At 64.6% G+C, this 19,118-nt stretch overlaps 1 protein-coding gene across 1 annotated transcript in view; it reads left to right on the top strand.

The window, feature by feature from the left end:
* The window catches only part of CASZ1 (castor zinc finger 1), a 44,490-nt gene extending 26,655 nt beyond the window's left edge, over nucleotides 1-17,835 (top strand). The window contains exons 3-14 of the mRNA XM_054579758.1: nucleotides 1,594-2,082; nucleotides 5,215-6,049; nucleotides 7,337-7,405; nucleotides 8,962-9,052; nucleotides 9,820-9,984; nucleotides 10,992-11,164; nucleotides 11,350-12,194; nucleotides 14,488-14,623; nucleotides 14,852-14,915; nucleotides 16,201-16,355; nucleotides 16,493-16,615; nucleotides 17,490-17,835. Of these exons, the coding sequence (XP_054435733.1) occupies nucleotides 1,594-2,082; nucleotides 5,215-6,049; nucleotides 7,337-7,405; nucleotides 8,962-9,052; nucleotides 9,820-9,984; nucleotides 10,992-11,164; nucleotides 11,350-12,194; nucleotides 14,488-14,623; nucleotides 14,852-14,915; nucleotides 16,201-16,355; nucleotides 16,493-16,615; nucleotides 17,490-17,835 (3,491 nt within the window). The remainder of the gene's footprint in view (nucleotides 1-1,593; nucleotides 2,083-5,214; nucleotides 6,050-7,336; nucleotides 7,406-8,961; nucleotides 9,053-9,819; nucleotides 9,985-10,991; nucleotides 11,165-11,349; nucleotides 12,195-14,487; nucleotides 14,624-14,851; nucleotides 14,916-16,200; nucleotides 16,356-16,492; nucleotides 16,616-17,489) is intronic.
* Nucleotides 17,836-19,118: the final 1,283 nt, after the last annotated feature.

Genomic DNA, 19,118 nt, shown 5'->3' on the forward strand with positions numbered 1-19,118 from the left:
GGGCATCGCCAGGCCCCTGCGGGGCAGCTGAGGCCGTCCACGGGCAGCCAGCCTCGGGAAGGGGCTGGGGCCACCGGGCATCGTCCATATCAGGGGTCAGCCGTCCACGTTTCAGGCCACGTCTGCCTCTGGGCTCGCACAGGGGTGGGCATCCCCGCCTGCTGTGCGTCTCGGCGGGCTTCTAGCGGTGGGGCTCTTAGGGGGTGGACCTGTTAGGGTGAAGCCTCTCCTCAGCAGGGACTGAACAGCACAGCGCCTTCCCTCTCTTAGCCTTTTGACCTCCGTGGAGACTGGGACACACCCACTCCTGCCGGGGGACATGTGAGGGCGCCCTGACATTGAGAAGCTCTGACGGGGCTCCCCGTGCACAGTCACTGTGAGCTGAGAGCATGTGCGCCGTGGCCACCGCCTGCCCGGCTCTGCCACAGGGACACACCATAGGGGTAGCTCACTCATGGATGGATGGGCAAGCGGACAGATGCACCCATAAACACGTGCGTGTGTGTCTGCCCTCCTTGGCCTTTGTGGCAGGCCCCAGGCTGTGTGGTGACCTGGGCAGCCTGCTCAGCGGCCGTGACGGACGCAGCTAGCATTCAGGCAGCCTCGTTAGAGTTGTGGGGTGTCTGTGTTGGGCTGTCGTGTTCAGGGACAAGACCCGGCAACAGCGGCGTCTAAGGGCTGGGAAGTGGGCTTCTCGGGCCAGGCCTTCGGGGCTGCAGGAGCTGGCTGAGGAGAGAGGGCAGCGTGAGGGCCTCGGGCGGGACGAGTGGCTCTCGGAGGGGCTGTGAGGAGCTCCGCCCTCGGACTGCCCTGCTCGAGGCCTGCACACAGGGGGAGGTGGTAGCAAATCGCCGAGGAGACAAGACAGAGTCTGTGAGGGGCCGGGAGGACCCTGGCGCGGAAGGCTGCCTAAAAGGAGGCCTGACAGTTCTCCAGGGTGCAGAGGCTGGAGTCGGGGGCCCAGGGACAGGGCAGGCCAGGCCGAAGAGCGGCTGGGACGAGACACTCAGGCGGGTCCGGGGGCCCACCAAGAGCAGCTGGGACAGTAAGGCAGGAGGTTGGCACGCTGCTGCCGGCCCTGAGCCACCCCCTCCTCAGCAGGCCGTGGGGCGGGGTCAAGCTGTTTTCACTTGCCAGCTTTGCCCCCCCGACCAGCTCCTAAGCCCACGCGCCCCCTTTATCCTGACTGGGGCCTGGCCTGCCGGCCTGTCAGAGCAGGTGCCCAAGGCCACACAAGTGTAGGAAACGCTTCCAGGAACCAGGTGCTGGGAGAAGACAGCCTCTTGCGTCTGAAGGGTCACATATCCATTCGCTCATTTGCAAAATACTCCTTGAACCAGCTCGTGTGCGCCCCGCTTGGTGCCAGGCTCTGGGAGAGAGCGACGGGGGCACTTGGCCCCCCTCCCCCCCAGCACACAGCCCAGTGAGGGGTTCAGACATGCGCCGGGTGGTCTCAGGGCAGTGTGACAGAATCATGACCTGGGAGAGCTTCGGCTTGGGGGACGTGGGGGCAGAGCCTCCGCCCCAGCTGCAGAGGTGGGCAGCCCCTCCGGCCCAACCCGCGTGCCCCTGACCTTTCTCTCCTCTCCACAGCTGAAGGCACCCGGTGCACCGACCCGCCCACAGGCAAGCCCGCGATGGCGGCCAAGCGCAAAGGCGGCCTGAAACTCAACGCCATCTGCGCCAAGCTGAGCCGCCAGGTGGTGGTGGAGAAGGGCGCAGAGGCCAGCGCCCACACCGAGGGCAGCCCGCGGAGGCCCCAGGACAGAGAGCGCGGTGGCGCGGAGTCGGGGGCAGCCCGGGCCCCCCGCAGCGAAGAAGACAAGAGGCGGGCAGTGATCGAAAAGTGGGTCAACGGGGAGTACAGCGAGGAGCCGGCACCCACGCCCCTGCTGGGGCGGACGGCCCGCGAGGGTCTGGAGCTGCCGCCCGAGGGTGTCTACATGGTGCAGCCCCAGGGCTGCAGCGATGAGGAGGACCACAGCGAGGAGCCCCCCAAGGACGGCAGCGTGGTGGAGGAGAAGGACGCAGACAGGGCGGCCTGCAAGGACGACAGTGGCCCCGGCGCCAAGCAGGCCTCAGGTGGGTGTTGGGAGCCCCACAAGGGACGTGACCTGGCGAGGAGGCCCGGTGGCAGCGAGGGAGTGGTGTGTCCACGGAGCACGCACGCCCCCCGCACTCCCGTGGCCAATACAGGCACCTTGCTCTGACCCCGGGAGGACTTCTGAGGAGGGCGGGCTGAGGTCAAGCTCAAGCAGGGAATGGGGAGGCCGGCTGGGCAGAGGTGGGGGTGAAGGGCCAGGTGGAGAAGGGAAGGGCCTGAGAAGGCATCTTCCCAAGCGTGAGAGCAGGGCTGGGGATGGGGGGCTGCCTACCACACAGCAGGTCCTCAGGAAGCCACAGAGCGGGGACAGGTAGGCGGGTGGGCGGACGGGCCGTGTGTGGGCAGACAGCTGCGCACTCCAGAGGGGCGGAGCCTGTTGGAGGGCACAGCACCAGGCCCGTGTCTGGGGAGCAGCGGTCAGTGCGTCCGAGCCACACCGGCTGGCTGCCTGCAAAGGCTGCTTCTCAGTGGTCTCCCCGCGCGCTCAGGGACAGGCCTGGTCTCCTACTCTCCCACTGCCACACCATCCGCCCCCCCACTTCCCAGGGACCCTGGCTGTCCCCAGCAGGACCTCTCAGGCAAGGCACGGGGCCACAGGACGGCCCAGCCCAAACATCCCATTACCACCCCCTGCCCTGGACACGCCCCTCTGGCTGACCTCTTGTCCACGGGGTGGCTGAGGCCTGGCTTTTCTGGCGTCTCCTTGTCCTTAGACTCCAAGCAGTTCTGAGCTCCTCCTTCTCCAGGGAGGGCGGGCCTGGGGTCCCGGTGGGACAGGGCCACCCCCAGGACCAGAACCCCAGGATTTGTGGCCTTTCCTCAGCTCCCCAGCCTCCTTGCCAGGCCTGTGCCTGGTGCCCGAGCCTCCCCTGCCCTCTCCCCTGTCCCCTTCCCCCTGTAGCGAGGGGCGCATCTCCTCCCTGTGCGGGGAGCCCTGCGCAGCCACATAATTATGCATATAAGATATAAACAGAGCTGTTTAATTATCCTTCGCCACATCAGTGACAGAGTAATTAACAAACATTGCAAGATCAATGAGGAAAAGTGTGACCTTCAGTTTCCTCTGATAGGAAAAGCCCTTGCCGGTCCCAGACACAAGGTGATTGCGCTGGGCCTGAGGAGGGGAGGGACAGGGACAAGGGCCGCCATCCCTTCAGCGCCCAAGCCTCTCCCTCACCCTGCTCTGCACTGGACTCCTACTCCGGCCTCCTCTCCTTGGGGGGTGGGGAGCTGAAAATACCGGTGGCCCCTTGGCCCCAGACCTCACGCCTCTGGTTGGAGGCCCGGTGGGACTGCAGTGTGTCACCTGGGAGGCTTGCTCAGCCCTGGGCCCTGGACAGAGCCAGCCGGAGCCCTCGCTACCCACCGTGGGCTTGACTCGTGGGCCGCCTCCTCTGGGCCCTGGGGCTGGGCCACACAGGCCCGCAGGCTGCCCCGGGGACCCCCGCCTGGCCCCCTCCCTGCTCTGAGCCGCCTGCCCTTCAAAGCCTCCTGTTTCTCTGCCATATATAGTGAGGGCTCAGCTGCCTCCAGCTATTTTTAGCCCCTTTTCCTGGTCCCTGAGCCACTGAATCCAACAGCGAGAGCCCACTCCTCGCAGGCTGGGCCCCACCCCCACGGTGGTAAGGTCAGGACAGCAGCCCCCAGGCCGCTGCCCCACCCCCACCGGGCGGGAGCAGCTGTCTGTCGGCTCTTTGAGTCTCTCTGCCTACCTCAGGGGCCAGGTGCCGCCCAGGACTGTCCCCTCCTCACCTAGCGGGGACGCAAGCCCCCGGGACGGCTCTCCCCGACCCCACAGGAGCTCGGAGCCCGTCCTTGCACACCCCACTGGGTTTTCTCTTCTGCCCAAGCCCAGCCTTGCTCTGAGAGGCCACGCCTGGCTGTGGTCCGAGAGCCCCCCGATGGGCCAGTGGGGATTGGAAGGAGACCCCGCCTGCTCCCCTGCCCGAGTCCCGCGCCTCTCACCCCTCCTTTGGCCACAGCCCCCCTCACCGTGCTGTTAGGACCTCCAGTCTGGCGCTGGCTCTGGCGTGAGGTGGGGCACGCACCCCTCCTGGACCCCGTGCGGGGCTCAACCCCCGTGTGCGCCCACCCCGGCCAAGGGCGGAGCACGGGGTGGGTGTCCGCAGGTGTGCAGTGCGGGAAGTCTTGTGTGTGCTAAGGAGCCGCACGCCTGCTGGGGTGGAAGGTCGTGTGTGGAAGGCGGGGTGTCTCCATCGGGCCGTCTGACCTCCCGCCATCCTGAGGCTGGGCGCTGGGCGCGGGGCCTGGGGGGTTAGGGTGCACGGGTCTGTGAGGTCGGGAAGGCAGCGGGGAGCGAGCTCGATGGTGCGTGTGTGTGCATGTGTGGGCTCAGGCGGGGCAGGAGGACCGGCCGCGCTCGGGGCCGCGGCCCTGGGCCCACAGCGCAGCCTCTCTGGCCCTGACTCCTTGGGACGGCCCACTTGCACGTGAGCGCGAGTGACCAGAGGGTGCCGCGTAAATCTCGGCTGGGGTGGGGGCCCTGCGCAGGTTCAGGCGAGCACAGCAGCAGGACCTCGGCCCCCTCAGCCTGCTCTCTGGGACCATCAGCAACCCGGGGCTCTGGGCAGGGCCCGGAGGCCAGGTCCTCCCCAGCCAGGCCCCCCAACCCCACCCCCCGCGGCTCCTGCCGCTCCTGGGCCCTGTGACCACCAATCCTCAGGCCCCTGTCACTCGGTCCCCGGCCCCTGGAGGCAGCCCCACCCCTGCAGGCAGGTTGGGATCTGGCCTTACTTCCAGTAAAATGACTTCTCTTTCATATTAGGCCAAAGCGAGAGAGCGGAGACATTTATGAAACTTTGTTTAATGTACTGAAAAGCCATCGGCCAGAACATTTAGGAAATTGATTTTCCTGGCATTGATGAACTCGTTTTATTTTACCCCAGTATTAATTACTTTTTTTTTAAACAAATTAATTTAAGAGTCGTAAAACCTAACAAGTGAGCCAAATGTCCATAGATCATGTCCCACTCCGCCCCCTCCCCACACGGGCCCCCTCCTCCCTCTATAGGTGGGGGCTCATGGCTCTCGCGCTTGGGGGGGCTCCCCTGCCCCCTCCCAGCAGTGACCGCCTCTCCTTCCTGTCCCAGGAGAGACCTCCTCACTGCGGGACTACGCGGCCACCACCATGACCGAGTTCCTTGGCATGTTTGGCTATGACGACCAGAACACGAGGGACGAGCTGGCCAGGAAGATCAGCTTCGAGAAGCTGCGGGCAGGCCCCACCCCTGAGGTGGCCACCTCCTCGGCGCTGCCCACCGCGGAGGACGCGCTCAGCAAGCGGGCACGCTTCTCCAAGTACGAGGAGTACATCCGGAAGCTCAAGGCGGGCGAGCAGCTCTCCTGGCCGGCCCACGGCACTAAGGCCGAGGACCGAGCCGGCAAGGAGGCGGTGGGCCCCCTGCCGGGCCTGCGGCTGCCCAGCAGCACAGCGCACCTGGAGACCAAGGCCACCATCCTGCCGCTGCCCTCGCACAGCAGCATCCCCATGCAGGGCCTGGTGGCCCGCGCCTCCAAGTACGACTTCTTCATCCAGAAACTGAAGACGGGAGAGAACCTGCGGCCCCAGAACGGGAGCACGTACAAGAAGCCATCCAAGTACGACCTGGAGAACGTTAAATACCTGCACCTCTTCAAACCTGGGGAGGGCAGCCCCGACATGGGCGGGGCCATCGCCTTCAAGACAGGCAAGGTGGGCCGCCCCTCCAAGTACGACGTGCGGGCCATCCAGAAGCCGGGCCCCGCCAAGGTCCCACCCACTCCCAGCCTCGCGCCTGCCCCCCTTGCCAGCGTGCCCAGTGCCCCCAGCGCCGCGGGGCCAGGGCCCGAGCCACCTGCCTCCCTGCCCTTCAACACTCCTGAGTACCTGAAGTCGACCTTCTCCAAAACAGACTCCATCACCACGGGGACCGTCTCCACTGTCAAGTAAGGCACGCCCCACCCCAGCCGCCAGCCCCCTGCCGAGGCCCGCTGCCCTGCCATCCCAGCTCACGGTTGTGGACACGCACGCACACCTTAGGCACATCTGCTCTGCACCCACACACACTCGGAGTCTCGCGCATGGGCTCCCTCCCACGCATGTGCGCGCACGCACACCTACCTTGTCCCTCTGCCTGCGTGGCCTCTCATATGCAGCTCCTGGGCTTGCTCACGGCACATCTGCAGCGCACACACGCTCGCACACACTGGGTACGTCTGGGCACACGCTCATCTGCCAGCGCACGTACCACGGACACCGTCACCCCTTTCGCCTGTGACGGACTTTCCCTGCCTGCTGCCACCAGGCCAGGGACAGGCTGTAGTTGGCTGAGAGAACCCTGCTCTGGGGTGGGGGTTCAGGAGTCCCAGCTGGTGGCCATGGCTCCCGGGTCCAGGCCTGGGCCCTGGGGAAGGTAGCAAGAGAAGGTGGGAGGCTGGGGTGGGGGGGGCGCTCTCAGCACGAACCCCTAGGCCAGCGATTCTCAGCCGGTGCACCCCGGGAATTTTTAACACATGTGACTATTGAGTCAGGGGCACTGACCTCGTTTTCCTTAGATTGTCAGAAGAAATGACAACAGCCAACACAGCAATAGCCATCCCATGTGAATGAATTAAAATTATACCAATTTATACCTATTTTATTCTCAGACCAGGAAAAAAATGTATTTTTCGGTGTGCCGTGGAGTTTTAGCGATTAGTTATGTGTGTCCTGAGATGAAAATGGTTGAAAACCACTGCCCAGGGCAACGGCAACATGATCGTCCACAGATCTTGTGGGGCTGAATGAGACCCGCTTCCCGGAGATGGGCCACAAACCTGGGGGCGGGCCCGGGGAGCCGCCCTCTGCCGTGTGGGAGGCTTTTCTGCCTGCCGGTCACACTTGCTGGCGCCGCCCTTGCTCCTTCCCTGGGCTCTTCACAGTGATACCGGGCACCCTCCTCAGCCAGCGCCCCTGACTCCCCGTGTGCGAGGGGGTCAGTCCCCAGCCTCCGAGGCCAGTCAGGCCAGGCCCAGCCCATGCCCAAGGCACCAGCAGCCCTCCAACCCTGCCAGCTTAAGACCCTTGCTGGAGCTGAGCTAACAGGACCTGTGCCGGACGTCGGCCAGGGATCTTGCCTCCGACCACCAGAAGGAAGGGCCAGAACCCCAGGGCAGGGAGCTGCCCCCAGACGCTCCCGGGGCACGAGGCCACCCCGTCCGCTAATCGGCTGTGCCCTGTGTGTCTCTCGCCAGGAACGGATTGCCCACAGATAAACCAGCTGTCACCGAAGATGTAAACATTTACCAGAAATATATTGCCAGGTAGGCCCCGGGAGGAGGCTGCCGTGGAGAGAGGAGGGGGGCACCAGGCATGCCTGGGGGCCGCGGGACCTACGTCCACCCGACTGCCCATGCCAAGGTGCCTGCTGCCTCCCCCGCCCCACACACTCCTGCTCCCAGACCCTCCGAGGGCCTGCCCTCTCCCCTGTCTCCGAGGCCCTGCCCCCTTGGCGGGTCCAGACCACATGCCCTTAAGCAGCGTGTATCCCAGGCAGGACAGGGCACTGAGGGGGCCCCGTGGCAGGACCCAGTCACAGGTGGGTGCAGGGCGCCCTTCCACAGCTCCCACGGGACCCCAGGGTGGTGTGGGCCACCGTGGAACCGGCCAGAATGAGAAGGGGAGGTGGCCTCCGTGGGCCCCCGGGCCAGGCCTTGACCCCGTGCGCCTGACTGCAGCCCTGCCCCTTTCCGTCCTTAGGCAGTGAGCGGGTGGGCAGGCAAAGGACCTTCACCTCGACAGGCCCCCACCGAGGGCGCCGGGCCGGGCGGCACACGGCGGGGGTCGTGCCCCGGCAGCTGTCGTTCTGCTGATTTTCCAGGCTCCCCCATCCCTCTCTGCGCATCTGCCTCCCCCGTCTCTCTCTGTCTTTCCAGTTTTGCTCTGCTCTCTTTATTATTATTATTATCATTATTATTAGTGCCTCAGCAGATGGCCTTTTTGGCAGCTTCAGCTTAAATATTTATTTGCAAGTGGCTGTCCCCTTACAAGGGGGTTTCCTCTCACTCTGTCCCCCAGGCTCACGCCTTCCCAGCCAGGCAAGGGGGCTGCGCCCGCCACCTTCTTCACAGTTGTCGCAACAGGCCCTCCCCGGGGGACCCTCCAGAGGCCCCGGAACTACGCCCCCCAGCCTCGGGGCCAGGGGAAGGCAGGCGTTTTTGGGGAGATGGGCAGTGGCCAGGCAGCTGGAGCTCCCGGCTGCGGAGCTGGCTGGAGAGTGAACTCCCTGCCTCAGGAAACCAAACAGATGCTGCGTTTTAAAAATTCATAACTCTGCACTGTTTCAAGTGTCAGGAAAGCCTAGGACAGAGAGAGCCTCTAACACTGCTCAGCAGCAGAGCCCTGGGCCGGCTCAGCCAGGGGCAGCTGGCCCAGTGCCAGGCGGCGGGCAGCACCTGCGTGGAGGGCGGTTGGGCCGCCTCGGGGGCGCCCGCCTCCACCGTCCCATCCCGTCCCATCTTGGGTCTCTGCCCCTTCTCCGCTCGGACTTCTGGCTGGCCCCAGCTTCCTCCTCGCCACGGCGGCGCCAGGCCTCTGTGCCTTTACCTGGAGCTCAGTCCCCAGGCAGGCAGGATGGGTCTGCCGCTCTGTGCCTCTGGGCTTCCTGACGGGCTCCATCGCTTGTCTTGGCCTCCTCAGGCCCTTCCCACATCACCCCAGCACGCCGCCTCTACCGCCGCACATCCTACCTCCTGCACAGGGCCCAGAGCCCTTCTCTGGGGCGTAGGCATAGACTCTTCTTGGCTGCTTGGGCCAAGGCCCCTGGGGAGCACCCCCGGGACTGGCCCCCAGCAAGGTCTGAGCCCTCCCCCGTCCGCAGGTTCTCGGGCAGCCAGCACTGCGGCCACATCCACTGTGCCTACCAGTACCGCGAGCACTACCACTGCCTCGACCCCGAATGCAACTACCAGGTAAGGGCTCCCGGGCAATGCCCGCCCCTGCACAGCGGCAGAGGGCCTCCCGGAAGTGGGACGCACGCCCAGCCCCGCGTGGGCCACATGAACTTAACTCGGGGAGACTACCAGCCTGTCCACGCTCCCAGGTTCCTGCCCATGAGGCACCGGGAGGGTCGGGAGCCATCTGCGTCCTGGTGATGCTCGTTCCGGTTCCCCCCCCTGGAATCAGCCAGGCACCGGGACTGCGCCAGACAGCCCAGGGCCCTCATCTCATCGGTCTTCCCAGTGTCCGTGGGAGGTTGGCAGTACTGCCCCATTTCATAGATGGTAACGTGGAAGCTCAGGTGGATTGTCATTTACCCTCAGAGCCGCCCGCTGGTGAGCGTAGCGCTAGGGCAAGTGGTGGGAGTGGGGGCAGCCTGCACGGGGGCTGCCCCCGTCTCACCAGGGAGCCCAGGTGGCACAGCCCACAGGCGGCACGAGGCTAAAGGAGGGGTCACCGTCAGAGGCCCCCCTTAAAGGCTTGGTCCAGTTCATCCTCTCTGCTCCTGGGTGCAGCGGTTGGGAGCCTGGGGCAAGGTCAGGGAAGAGCCTGTGGCTCTGGAACCTTTGGAATTGTTGCTGCCAAGGTCCTGTGTGCTGGCCCTGCAGCAGCCTGGGCAGCCCCGATCCCCAGCAGGGCTGTGTATAGGGAGACCAGAGAGCCCCGGGGCTGGCAGCTGGCCTGGCGCGCTCGGCCTAAGGACAGGCCAGGCCCCAGCCAACCCGGCCCTCTCCCGCAGCGGTTCACGAGCAAGCAGGACGTGATCCGGCACTACAACATGCACAAGAAGCGGGACAACTCCCTGCAGCACGGCTTCATGCGCTTCAGCCCGCTGGACGACTGCAGCGTCTACTATCACGGCTGCCACCTCAACGGGAAGAGCACCCACTACCACTGCATGCAGGTGCCTCACCTCCGCCCGCTCCCGACCCCCCGCTCCCCTCCCAGGGCTGGCGCTGCCCTCCCTGACCGGGAGCCTCCCTTTCTCCCGTCGCAGGACAGGGGGATGGCAGGCACGTGCAGAGTCCCGGGGGCTCGGGCTTGGGCTGAGGCCGGTGGGCCAGGGCGGGGCCTTCCCCATGGCCATACTTGGTGTGGGTGAAGCTCAGCGGGCTGTTTATACAGACCGACATTTTTCAGGCTTTAACACCAAGAGCAGTATTGCAAATGGTTCCTGAGGAGGTTTTTGTTTAATTCTTTGTTTTAATGCCACGTAGAGTCTGGGCTTTTTCAAGGTGTCAGGTCCAGGGGGAGCAACTTTGGGTTGTGAATAGCAGCCGCCGTGCCTCGCCCGGTATCTGTCAGGGGGTTGTTATGGGCTCCGTGAGACAACCTGGGCCAGGAGGAGAGGGGGGCTCGCCCTCCGGGCGCTGAGATGGTGCAGACACTGGCACGGCCCAGCCCTCAGGAGTGCTCAGATTCCACTGGTTTTTACTCAATATGGCAACGCTGCCTGCCTTGGCCCAGCTGGGGTGGGTGGGGAAAGCCCTGTGCCAAGACCCGTCCACTGCGCGAGTGCCTGGGCTAAAGGTGACCTCAGGCCCTGGGTCCAGCCCTGCCCACCCCAGGGGCTTTAGAGGCAGAGCCACAGATTGGGACTCCAGAGCCACCCCCTGCGGGGCAGGGGTGCCACGCGTAGGCAGGCTACTGTCCTGGGCCCCTGCAGGCAGGCAGACCCTCAGCACAGGCAGGCCAGGCCTGGAGGCCCTCAGGGGTTTTCTCCCACGGTTCCTGAGCGGGCCGTCCCGGCGCCCCCAGTGGGGTGCTCACAGGTACAGGGGTGCCCCTGAGCAGGGCGGTCAGTGGTCGGAGGCCCGGGAGCCCCTGCTGCATCCACCGGGGCCGCCACGCTGACCTCAGCCCCGGTGGGCCTGGCCTCCGGCCCCCTGACTGCCGTCCTGGCCCCTGCAGGTGGGCTGCAACAAGGTGTACACGAGCACATCAGACGTGATGACGCACGAGAACTTCCACAAGAAGAACACCCAGCTCATCAACGACGGCTTCCAGCGCTTTCGAGCCACTGAGGACTGCGGCACGGCCGACTGCCAGTTCTACGGGCAGAAGACCACACACTTCCACTGCAGGTAACCAGGAGGCTGACGGGCGAGGCTCCCTGGCCCGGGGGAGGGACAGGAGGCCCGGGACCAGGCCCAAGGGATGGTCCAGTCTTCCATGGGAGGCCCAGACCTCCTGGGCCCTGGTGGGAGCGAAGCAGGGCCTCCTCCTGGCCCTACGAGGCCCCATGACAGGCTCCCGATGTCCCATCCAGGCGCCCTGGCTGCACGTTCACCTTCAAGAACAAGTGCGACATCGAGAAGCACAAGAGCTACCACATCAAGGATGACGCCTACGCCAAGGACGGCTTCAAGAAGTTCTACAAGTACGAGGAGTGCAAGTACGAGGGCTGCGTGTACAGCAAGGCCACCAACCACTTCCACTGCATCCGCGCTGGCTGCGGCTTCACCTTCACCTCCACCAGCCAGATGACCTCGCACAAGCGCAAGCACGAGCGCCGGCACATCCGCTCCTCGGGCGTGCTGGGGCTGCCGCCCTCGCTGCTGGGCGCCAAGGACACCGAGCACGAGGAGTCCAGCAACGACGACCTGGTGGACTTCTCCGCCCTGAGCAGCAAGAACTCCAGCCTCAGCGCCTCCCCCACCAGCCAGCAGTCCTCCGCCTCCCTGGCCGCCGCCACGGCCACCGCTGCCGAGGCCACGCCCAGTGCCACCAAGCCTCCCAACAGCAAGATCTCGGGGCTGCTGTCCCAGGGCCTGCCTGGCTCCATCCCCCTGGCGCTGGCCCTCTCCAACTCAGGCCTGCCCACCACAGCGCCGTACTTCCCCATCCTTCCGGGCCGCGGCAGCGCCTCCCTGCCCGTGAGCACCCCTGGTCTCTTGGGTGCCATGTCATCAGGGGCAGCAGCCTCAGCCACCCCTGACACGCCCGCTCTGGCCGTCTCGGGAGCTGGTGACTCAGCCCCTGCCGCCGCCACCTCTGTCTCGGTGCCCCCTGCCTCCATCATGGAGAGGATCTCCGCGAGCAAGGGCCTCATCTCGCCCATGATGGCCAGGCTGGCCGCGGCCGCGCTCAAGCCCTCTGCCACCTTTGATCCAGGTGAGCAGGCTGGGCCCTGCCCAGGAAGCACGCACCTTACAGACCCCAGGCACTCCTCGGTCTCGGGGTGCAGGGCAGAGTGGGGGCGTGTCTGGCAGAGGCCGCTTCCTGCTCCCTGCACCGCAGTCCCTTTCCCCTCCCATCCCCCTCTGTACCTCGTCTCTGTCTGCCCTCCGGCTTACGTCCTGTTGGGGCTCCCCATTCCGACCTGCCCACCCCAGGCAGCTCGGGCCCCGCCCCCTCACCTGTGACGTGGGGGCAGCAGTCCTGACCTCCTGGCGTGGCTGTGCGTCCAGGCAACCGCCAGCTGCCCCGGCTTTCCCCAGGGATTCCTGCCAGAGACTGGGTTGGGGGGCGCGAGTCCAGCCCAGGGGCAGGTGGCGGCACTTTGGGGACACTCGGGGAGATTCGTGCCTGGACAGCCCCTCGGGGCTGAGGGCGCCCTTTGCGGGCTGGCCTCTCGGTCTGGCCCGTCTGGTAGAACTCTCCACAGCAACGGACACGTGCTGTCTGCATGGTCCATGGTGGCAGCCACAAGTCCCATGTGGCGGCTAGGGGCTGAAATACAGCGAGTGTAACCAAGGAGCTGGACTCCATTGGAATTTCCTTCATTTTAGCCGCACCATTGGCTCCCGCGTGGGGGCCGTGGAGCCGGTCACGCCTCTGTCCCCCGCTGGCTCGCCATGAGGACCAGTCCTCCTTTTTCACACGGTTTTTGCTCTTTTAAAAGTGTTTCTGCTTTTTCTGTCTGGAATTTTGGGGGCTTTTCCGTTTACCCCACTCCTCTCCTGTTTCCCCCACCTCCGCGGACCTGGCGTGAGGCGGGCCCCCAGGTCCAGGACCCGGCTCACTTCATTCATTCGTTTGGCAACCACCTGTGCTTGCTGAGGGCCAGGCGCCGAGTGGGTGCTGGGGACGTGCAAGAAAAGAGACAGACAAAAGTCCCGCCTTGTGGCGCTGATGGCGCAGCGCGGGGGGTGGGTAGGCTGTTTCTGGGCACAGAGCTAGACGGCAGAGCAGTGAAGCAGAGCTCAGCAGACCGGCTCCTGAGCCTGTGCGCCCTGCTTCCCGCGAGACTGTCCTGAGGCCGGCCATAACCGCGGGTCCCGGTGACCCAGACCTCCCAGAGGGCTGCCAGGGCTTGGCAGGGCAGCCGAGCCCTCTTTCCCTGGGGACCTCGGGCAGGTGACTCTGGGGAGCTGCCAGAATGTGGACACTCTGAGTTCTGAAAACTGTCGTGTCCCCAGCGGGCCACTCCTGTCAGCTGGCAGCTCAGAGAGACCCACCTTCACTCCTGGGAGGGACGCCGGGGAAGGCCCGGGGCCGCACCCCTCTGGCCAGGCGCCTGCAGGGCCCTCCAAGGCTACACTGGGCTCGGCAGCCAGGCTGCCAAGTACTTCCTTTTTAACCGAAGAATCTCCTTTCCCCAAAAGAAAGGTCAGGCAAAGAGGAAGAGGGCTCGTTTTCCTTTACTTTTTAATAAAATGCCACTTGCTGTCTGTGAAGCAGCTCTCTGTCAGCTGCAGTGCCTGGGGGCAGATTAATATTTCAGTCACTTGGGGATTATGGAGAAAGGCTGGGTGGACACGTTCCTGTCAGCAACTTCTTTGGCCCCTGCTCTGCCTGGCCTCCCGAACCCTCCGTCCATCCTGCTCCAGCCTTCCCCCCACGCCCACACCCTGGCGGCGCCTGCCCAAGCCCCGGTCCAGCCCGGCCTCACGTCCCTGCCCTGGACAGCTTGACGGGCGAGGTCACATAGTTTGAACCGCTCTGATTGGCTGTCAGCTTCCATAGCCCTGACCCGGCAGATGCCCCTCCTAGGCATGCTCAGTGGAAGGCAGGGCCGTCGCCCCGGCAACAGTGGGATGGGGACCTGCGGAGGGGGCGCGCAGCTCCCAGTCTAGATCTGCCACTTTCTCTCAGCGTTAACAGAGTCTTTAATAAAAGCCTAAGCGGCAGCCCCACAAATTGACTGTGACAGTTGGTGGAGAAAATGAAGGGCCCCCACGCCCGGCCCAGCGCCCCCCCACCAGCCTCCCGCCCTTCTCATCCAGGAGGCCCTGAGCCTGGACAACTTTGACATAATTTTGCAATAATTATCACTTGAAGAATTGCCACCCAGGGGTGAGCGTCACAGGCGATCATGTCAGTGGGGAGAACCGCTGACCAGCAGCCAGGGCTCCCCAGGGGCCCCAGTCCACCCAGCCCGCCGCCCTCCCTGCTGGGCCTGTGGTCTATGCCCAACCCGAAGCGCTCGGCCCCTCTCACGCCATCTTCCCTCCCCTCCCCGTAGGAAATGGGCAGCAGGCCACTCCTGCCAGGTTCCCCTCGGCCCCGGTGAAGCAGGAGCCTGGCGAGAGCACTGGCACGCCAGGGCCCCTCGAGGCCTCCCAGGACCGCAGTGTGGACCTGACTGCCAAGGAGCCCAGGTGAGGCCGGGCGGGGCCTCCCCGCCCCCTACAGGAGGGTCGGGGGCAGCCCCCTCGGAGCCAGGCCCCACGGGGGACAGGGGCCGAGTCCTCCTGGCAAGGGGTCACCCCCTGCCCAGGCAGATGGAGCAGGCTGGCCGGAGCCCCGGGGCTAGGCTGGGAGGGACGAGGCTCCGGGCTCCGTCCCACAGGCGTCTGTGCTGAAGCCCCTTGGTTTGTGTGTTCCAGTAATGAATCAAATGGCCACGCAGTCCCGGCAAATTCATCTCTTTTATCCTCGCTTATGAATAAGGTAAGAATCATCCATCACACGCCTCCCATTCCCCCACCCAGAGAAATTAAAGTCGTGCTGGGGGGTGGGGGGGATGTGTTTGTTTTTTAATGTTTTGCCTCTAATAAGATGAGTTTGTACCATTTAAATTTTGAGGCCATTTTTCATCGGATATAATTTCAGAGCCACTGCTTACAAATTAATTTAATGAACTGGCTGAAGAAATATATTCCAGCCTCTGACACCCTTTTTCTCCCTTCAGACGGAGGCTCCAAAAGCTCCTCTGGAGCCGCTAACTTCTTCCGCTGTTGGTTATTAATGTTATTTATTTATTTATTTTGTATATATGTATTTTTGTTTGTTTAAAAAGGGGTGGGGGAGGGGGACCAAAGTGGGGGCCAAGCATCCATTCCCACTTCTCAGGTTGAGTAATGGTCTCGGACGCCTTCCGCAGAGGTCGCTCCGGAATATTTATTTTAAATAATGCAGGGTCTTTGTAAATTATACATCATCTCAAATATATTTTCCCCCTTCACATGATAAATTTGACTACAGCAAGATTAATTTGGTTACCGAGCACAAGTGACTGTCGAGGAGAGAACTGGGCCAGGGCCGGACCCCGCGGGGCTGGGGCCCTGGGCTGGGGAGGAGCCTCCCGCTGCCCTCTGCCCTCTGCCCCGCACCTGGCCCCTGTTCCTTCCCTCTCTCCCCTGCTGGCTCCGTGCGCCCCCTTCTCCTCCTCAGGCCCTGCCCCTGCAGCCCCTCGCGCTCCTGGTCCAGCCTCTGCCCGGCCCCCCTCCCCGCCCGGCAGCTCCCAGCTGCCTCCATCTGACCCCGAGAGCCTCCCGCCCTCCCCCTCTCCCCCTCTGCTCCTCCTTTGTGTGCCTTCTCTTGTTCTCAAGGAATTCGTGGGGTTCCCCCAACCCCTCCGCCTCCTGCTCTTCTTTTGAAAACCTGGCAGGAAAATAACCAGGGAGCCGTGAAGTCTGGGGAAGGCTGGGCTGGCGGGTGCCATAGCCTGAGCCTGGCCTCAGCTTGCGTGCCGGCTCCTGGCAGCGCTGGGTTCGTGAGCGGGAGCCCCGGCTGTGCCACAGGCCGGGCAGCATCCACGCAGACAGGGCCCTTCTACAGCCAGAGCCACACGGGGCCCGGCCTCCTGTCCTGCCTGCTGCCGGCATGGCTGCACTCTGGTCGGTGGTGAGAGGCCCAAGTGGCCCCGAGCTGCTGCTGCTGCTGCTGCTCGCGAGGTAGCTGGCTGTGTCCTGAGGTCCCCCAGCCCCAAGCCTGGCCCCTGTCCTCCCCACAGATGTCTCAGGGCAACCCCCCCCATGGCAGCCTGTTGAACATCAAGACAGAAGCAGAGGGGAGCCCCGCCATGGAGGCCTTGCCCTTCCCGGGCAAGGCTGCAAAGGCGCTGGTCCCGGAGAAGCCGTCAGAGCCCTGGAAGGTGTACCTTCGCAGGTGAGGGCCTGGCAGGGCAAGCAAGCGGGAGGGAGGGGCCGGGCCCCCTTGCCGGTGGCTGGTGCCCAGACGCACCACACACCCCGGCCTCGCCAGAGCCCCAGCGTCTCCTCTGACCAGCCAACCCCTCTGGCCAGGTTTGGTACCAAGGACTTCTGCGATGCCCAGTGTGACTTCCTTCACAAGGCCCACTTCCATTGCGTGGTGGAGGAATGTGGCGCACTTTTCAGCACCCTGGACGGGGCCATCAAGCATGCCAAGTGAGTTGGGGTCCTTGGAAGGGGCCCCTTTAGACTCAGCCCTGTCGATCCACACTGGGCTCCGGGCTGGGTGGGGCCGGAGGAGACACAGGCTGCTCCCTGCCTTCCACGCGAGATCCGTGGTCGTTTCCCACCAGAGAAGGTTCAGGAAGCTGGGCCGCTTCTCAGGAGGCGCTGCCTTCCCCATCCTTCCTCCTGCCCCACCCCCAGCCAGGCCCTCTGAGTGTGCCCAGCCCCGGGCAGCCTCAGCCCCCCACCGCAGCGCCCCCCACAGTGCCGGCTGCAGAGACCCAGCCCTGACCCTGGCAGGGACCCTCGGTGAAGCCCCTTTCAAGCTGAAGCACTGAATGTATAGCTTCTCTATGACCTAAAAATACGGATGTTTGTAAAGCCCCTTGAGCTGAACAGTGGCAAGTCCAGCTGCCCGTTGTAACTGAACTCAGAAACGAGAGGCGTTTGGAGCAGACTGTGACAGGCCCGAAGCCCGGGTCAGGCTCCCCGCTAGGCAGCCTCAGCGACCAGTCTGCAGAGGCGCCAGCCGCAGACCCTGAGGCCCACCTTTAAATTTCGGAGCAGGTTTTGGAAGGGCGGGCTTTGTCAGCCAGGGCTCACTGTCCCCCGGCCCCCTCTGAGCAGGGAGGGGCTAGGGACAGACGCATCAGGAAGGTCCCAAGTAGGAAGGTGAGGTCAGGACTGAGCCAGGAGCCCAAGTTCAGGACCAGAGGACACAGTTCTGTCTCAGGCCTTCCCTGCCGGTGGGAACTGGCCTTGGGGATGAGATGGGGACACGGGGCCCCTAGGCTTCTGCGGAAGGGCCAACCTGCTCAGGGGCCCCTCCCCGCCCCACCTGAGACACCCATTCTGCCTCTTGCAGCTTCCACTTCCGGACGGAGGGAGGAGCCGTGAAAGGAAACGCGGAGGCTTCCTTCCCAGCCTCGGCTGCTGAGACCAAACCTTGCTTGGCCCCCTCGCCCTCCCCTCCAGCGCCTCCCGTCACCACGGCCACGGTCGCCTCTCTGGAGGGGCCGACCCCCAGCCTGGCCGCTGTGCCCTCCACCCCCACCCTGCTCGCCTGGAAGCAGCTGGCTTCCACCATCCCCCAGATGCCTCAGATTCCAGCGTCTGTGCCTCACCTGCCCACTTCACCCTTGGCAACGACCTCTCTAGAGAACGCCAAGCCCCAGGTCAAACCCGGATTCCTCCAGTTCCAGGAGAAGTGAGTCCCTCGATGAGCCGGGAGTCCCGTGTCCCCCGCGTGTCTCGGGAGTAGGTGCTAGCCAGGAGCGCCAAGGAGCCGCGGCTCCGCAGCCTGCGGTGGGCCTGGCCGTCCTCGGCCTCTCTGGGACACGGTCGTCAGGCAATGTCCTCCTAGCCAAAGATGCTGCTGCTCTGACCTGCCTGTCCCCAGAGCAGGTGGCTGGGGTTGGGGGGAGACAGGTGGCAGTGGCCACGGTTCCAGAGGGCCAGTGGTGAAGCGGCAAGGGCCAACTGAGGCGGGCCGGGAGTGGGGGTCCTCGCCCGCAAGGGGGGCCGCGTCTCCCTCCGGGCCGCCTTGCCCCTCTCCCCGGGGCGCCCACCCATGGCTGATCTCTGCAGGGCCAGCTAATTCAGGGGCAGGGGGAGGTCCCCCAGGCCCACGTCCCCCTGCACAACAGTCTGAGTTCTCAGGGCTGGAAGGGACCTTCCTCACTCGGTGGTGGCTACTTGCGGCGAGAACGGTGACTCTGTATCGTGATGTGTGCGGCTTCCTGTTCTCAATAAAAGTAATAAATTGGATGTGAACACACACCACCTGAGTGGCAGCTGTCCTCCCTCTCTGAGCACCTGGGGCTGGGCCCATAGCAGGGAGGGGACCTGCACTCTGCTCCAGCCCGCCCCCCGCCTCCCTTCCCCCACTCACAGCTCCAGAGTCGCAGCCCTCTCAGTTTGCCAGACCTGGTCAGAGCTCCCACCGGCCGAGGTCGGGGGCAGCCGTGTGCAGCCGGGGCAGGTGGCCGGAATACAGCGCCCTACATGCCGGTCTGCGGCCCTGGGCACGGCTCTGGGGCAAGGGTGGGGCCCAGCCTCCCTCCCGCCCACCAGCCCCGCCACTCCACTGGCTTGTGCAGTTCTGTGAGTGGGTGGGTACCCCAAGCCCTGACGTGGCCCCGGGAGCCCCAGCAGTTGTGAACCTGAGTGGGACCTGACACCAGGCACACAGTCCCACTGGCCAGGGCCCTGGGTAGCAAAACTTCCTGGTGGGGCTGCCCCCCCGCCCCCCGCCTGCACCCTATCAGTCGGCCACGCCCAGGGCCATCCCCGCACCACGGCAGCCAGGCCTCGCTGGCACCCCGCCAGGCCTGGCAGCGCCGTCCCTCTTTTTCATATCCAAGAAGTTACCACAGACATCCTTATCTATGATCCCGAGGTGTGGCCACGGGAACTACGCGTCCCAGCATGCAACGCTCTGGGCAGCCCGCACACTGTAATCCCTTCTGCGCCACCTGAGCTCCAAAAGGAGGGC

The sequence above is a fragment of the Pteronotus mesoamericanus genome, unplaced genomic scaffold, assembly GCF_021234165.1.
Source record: "Pteronotus mesoamericanus isolate MK-2021 breed Mesoamerican mustached bat unplaced genomic scaffold, CSHL_Meso_final contig_557, whole genome shotgun sequence".
Classification (NCBI taxonomy): domain Eukaryota; kingdom Metazoa; phylum Chordata; class Mammalia; order Chiroptera; family Mormoopidae; genus Pteronotus; species Pteronotus mesoamericanus.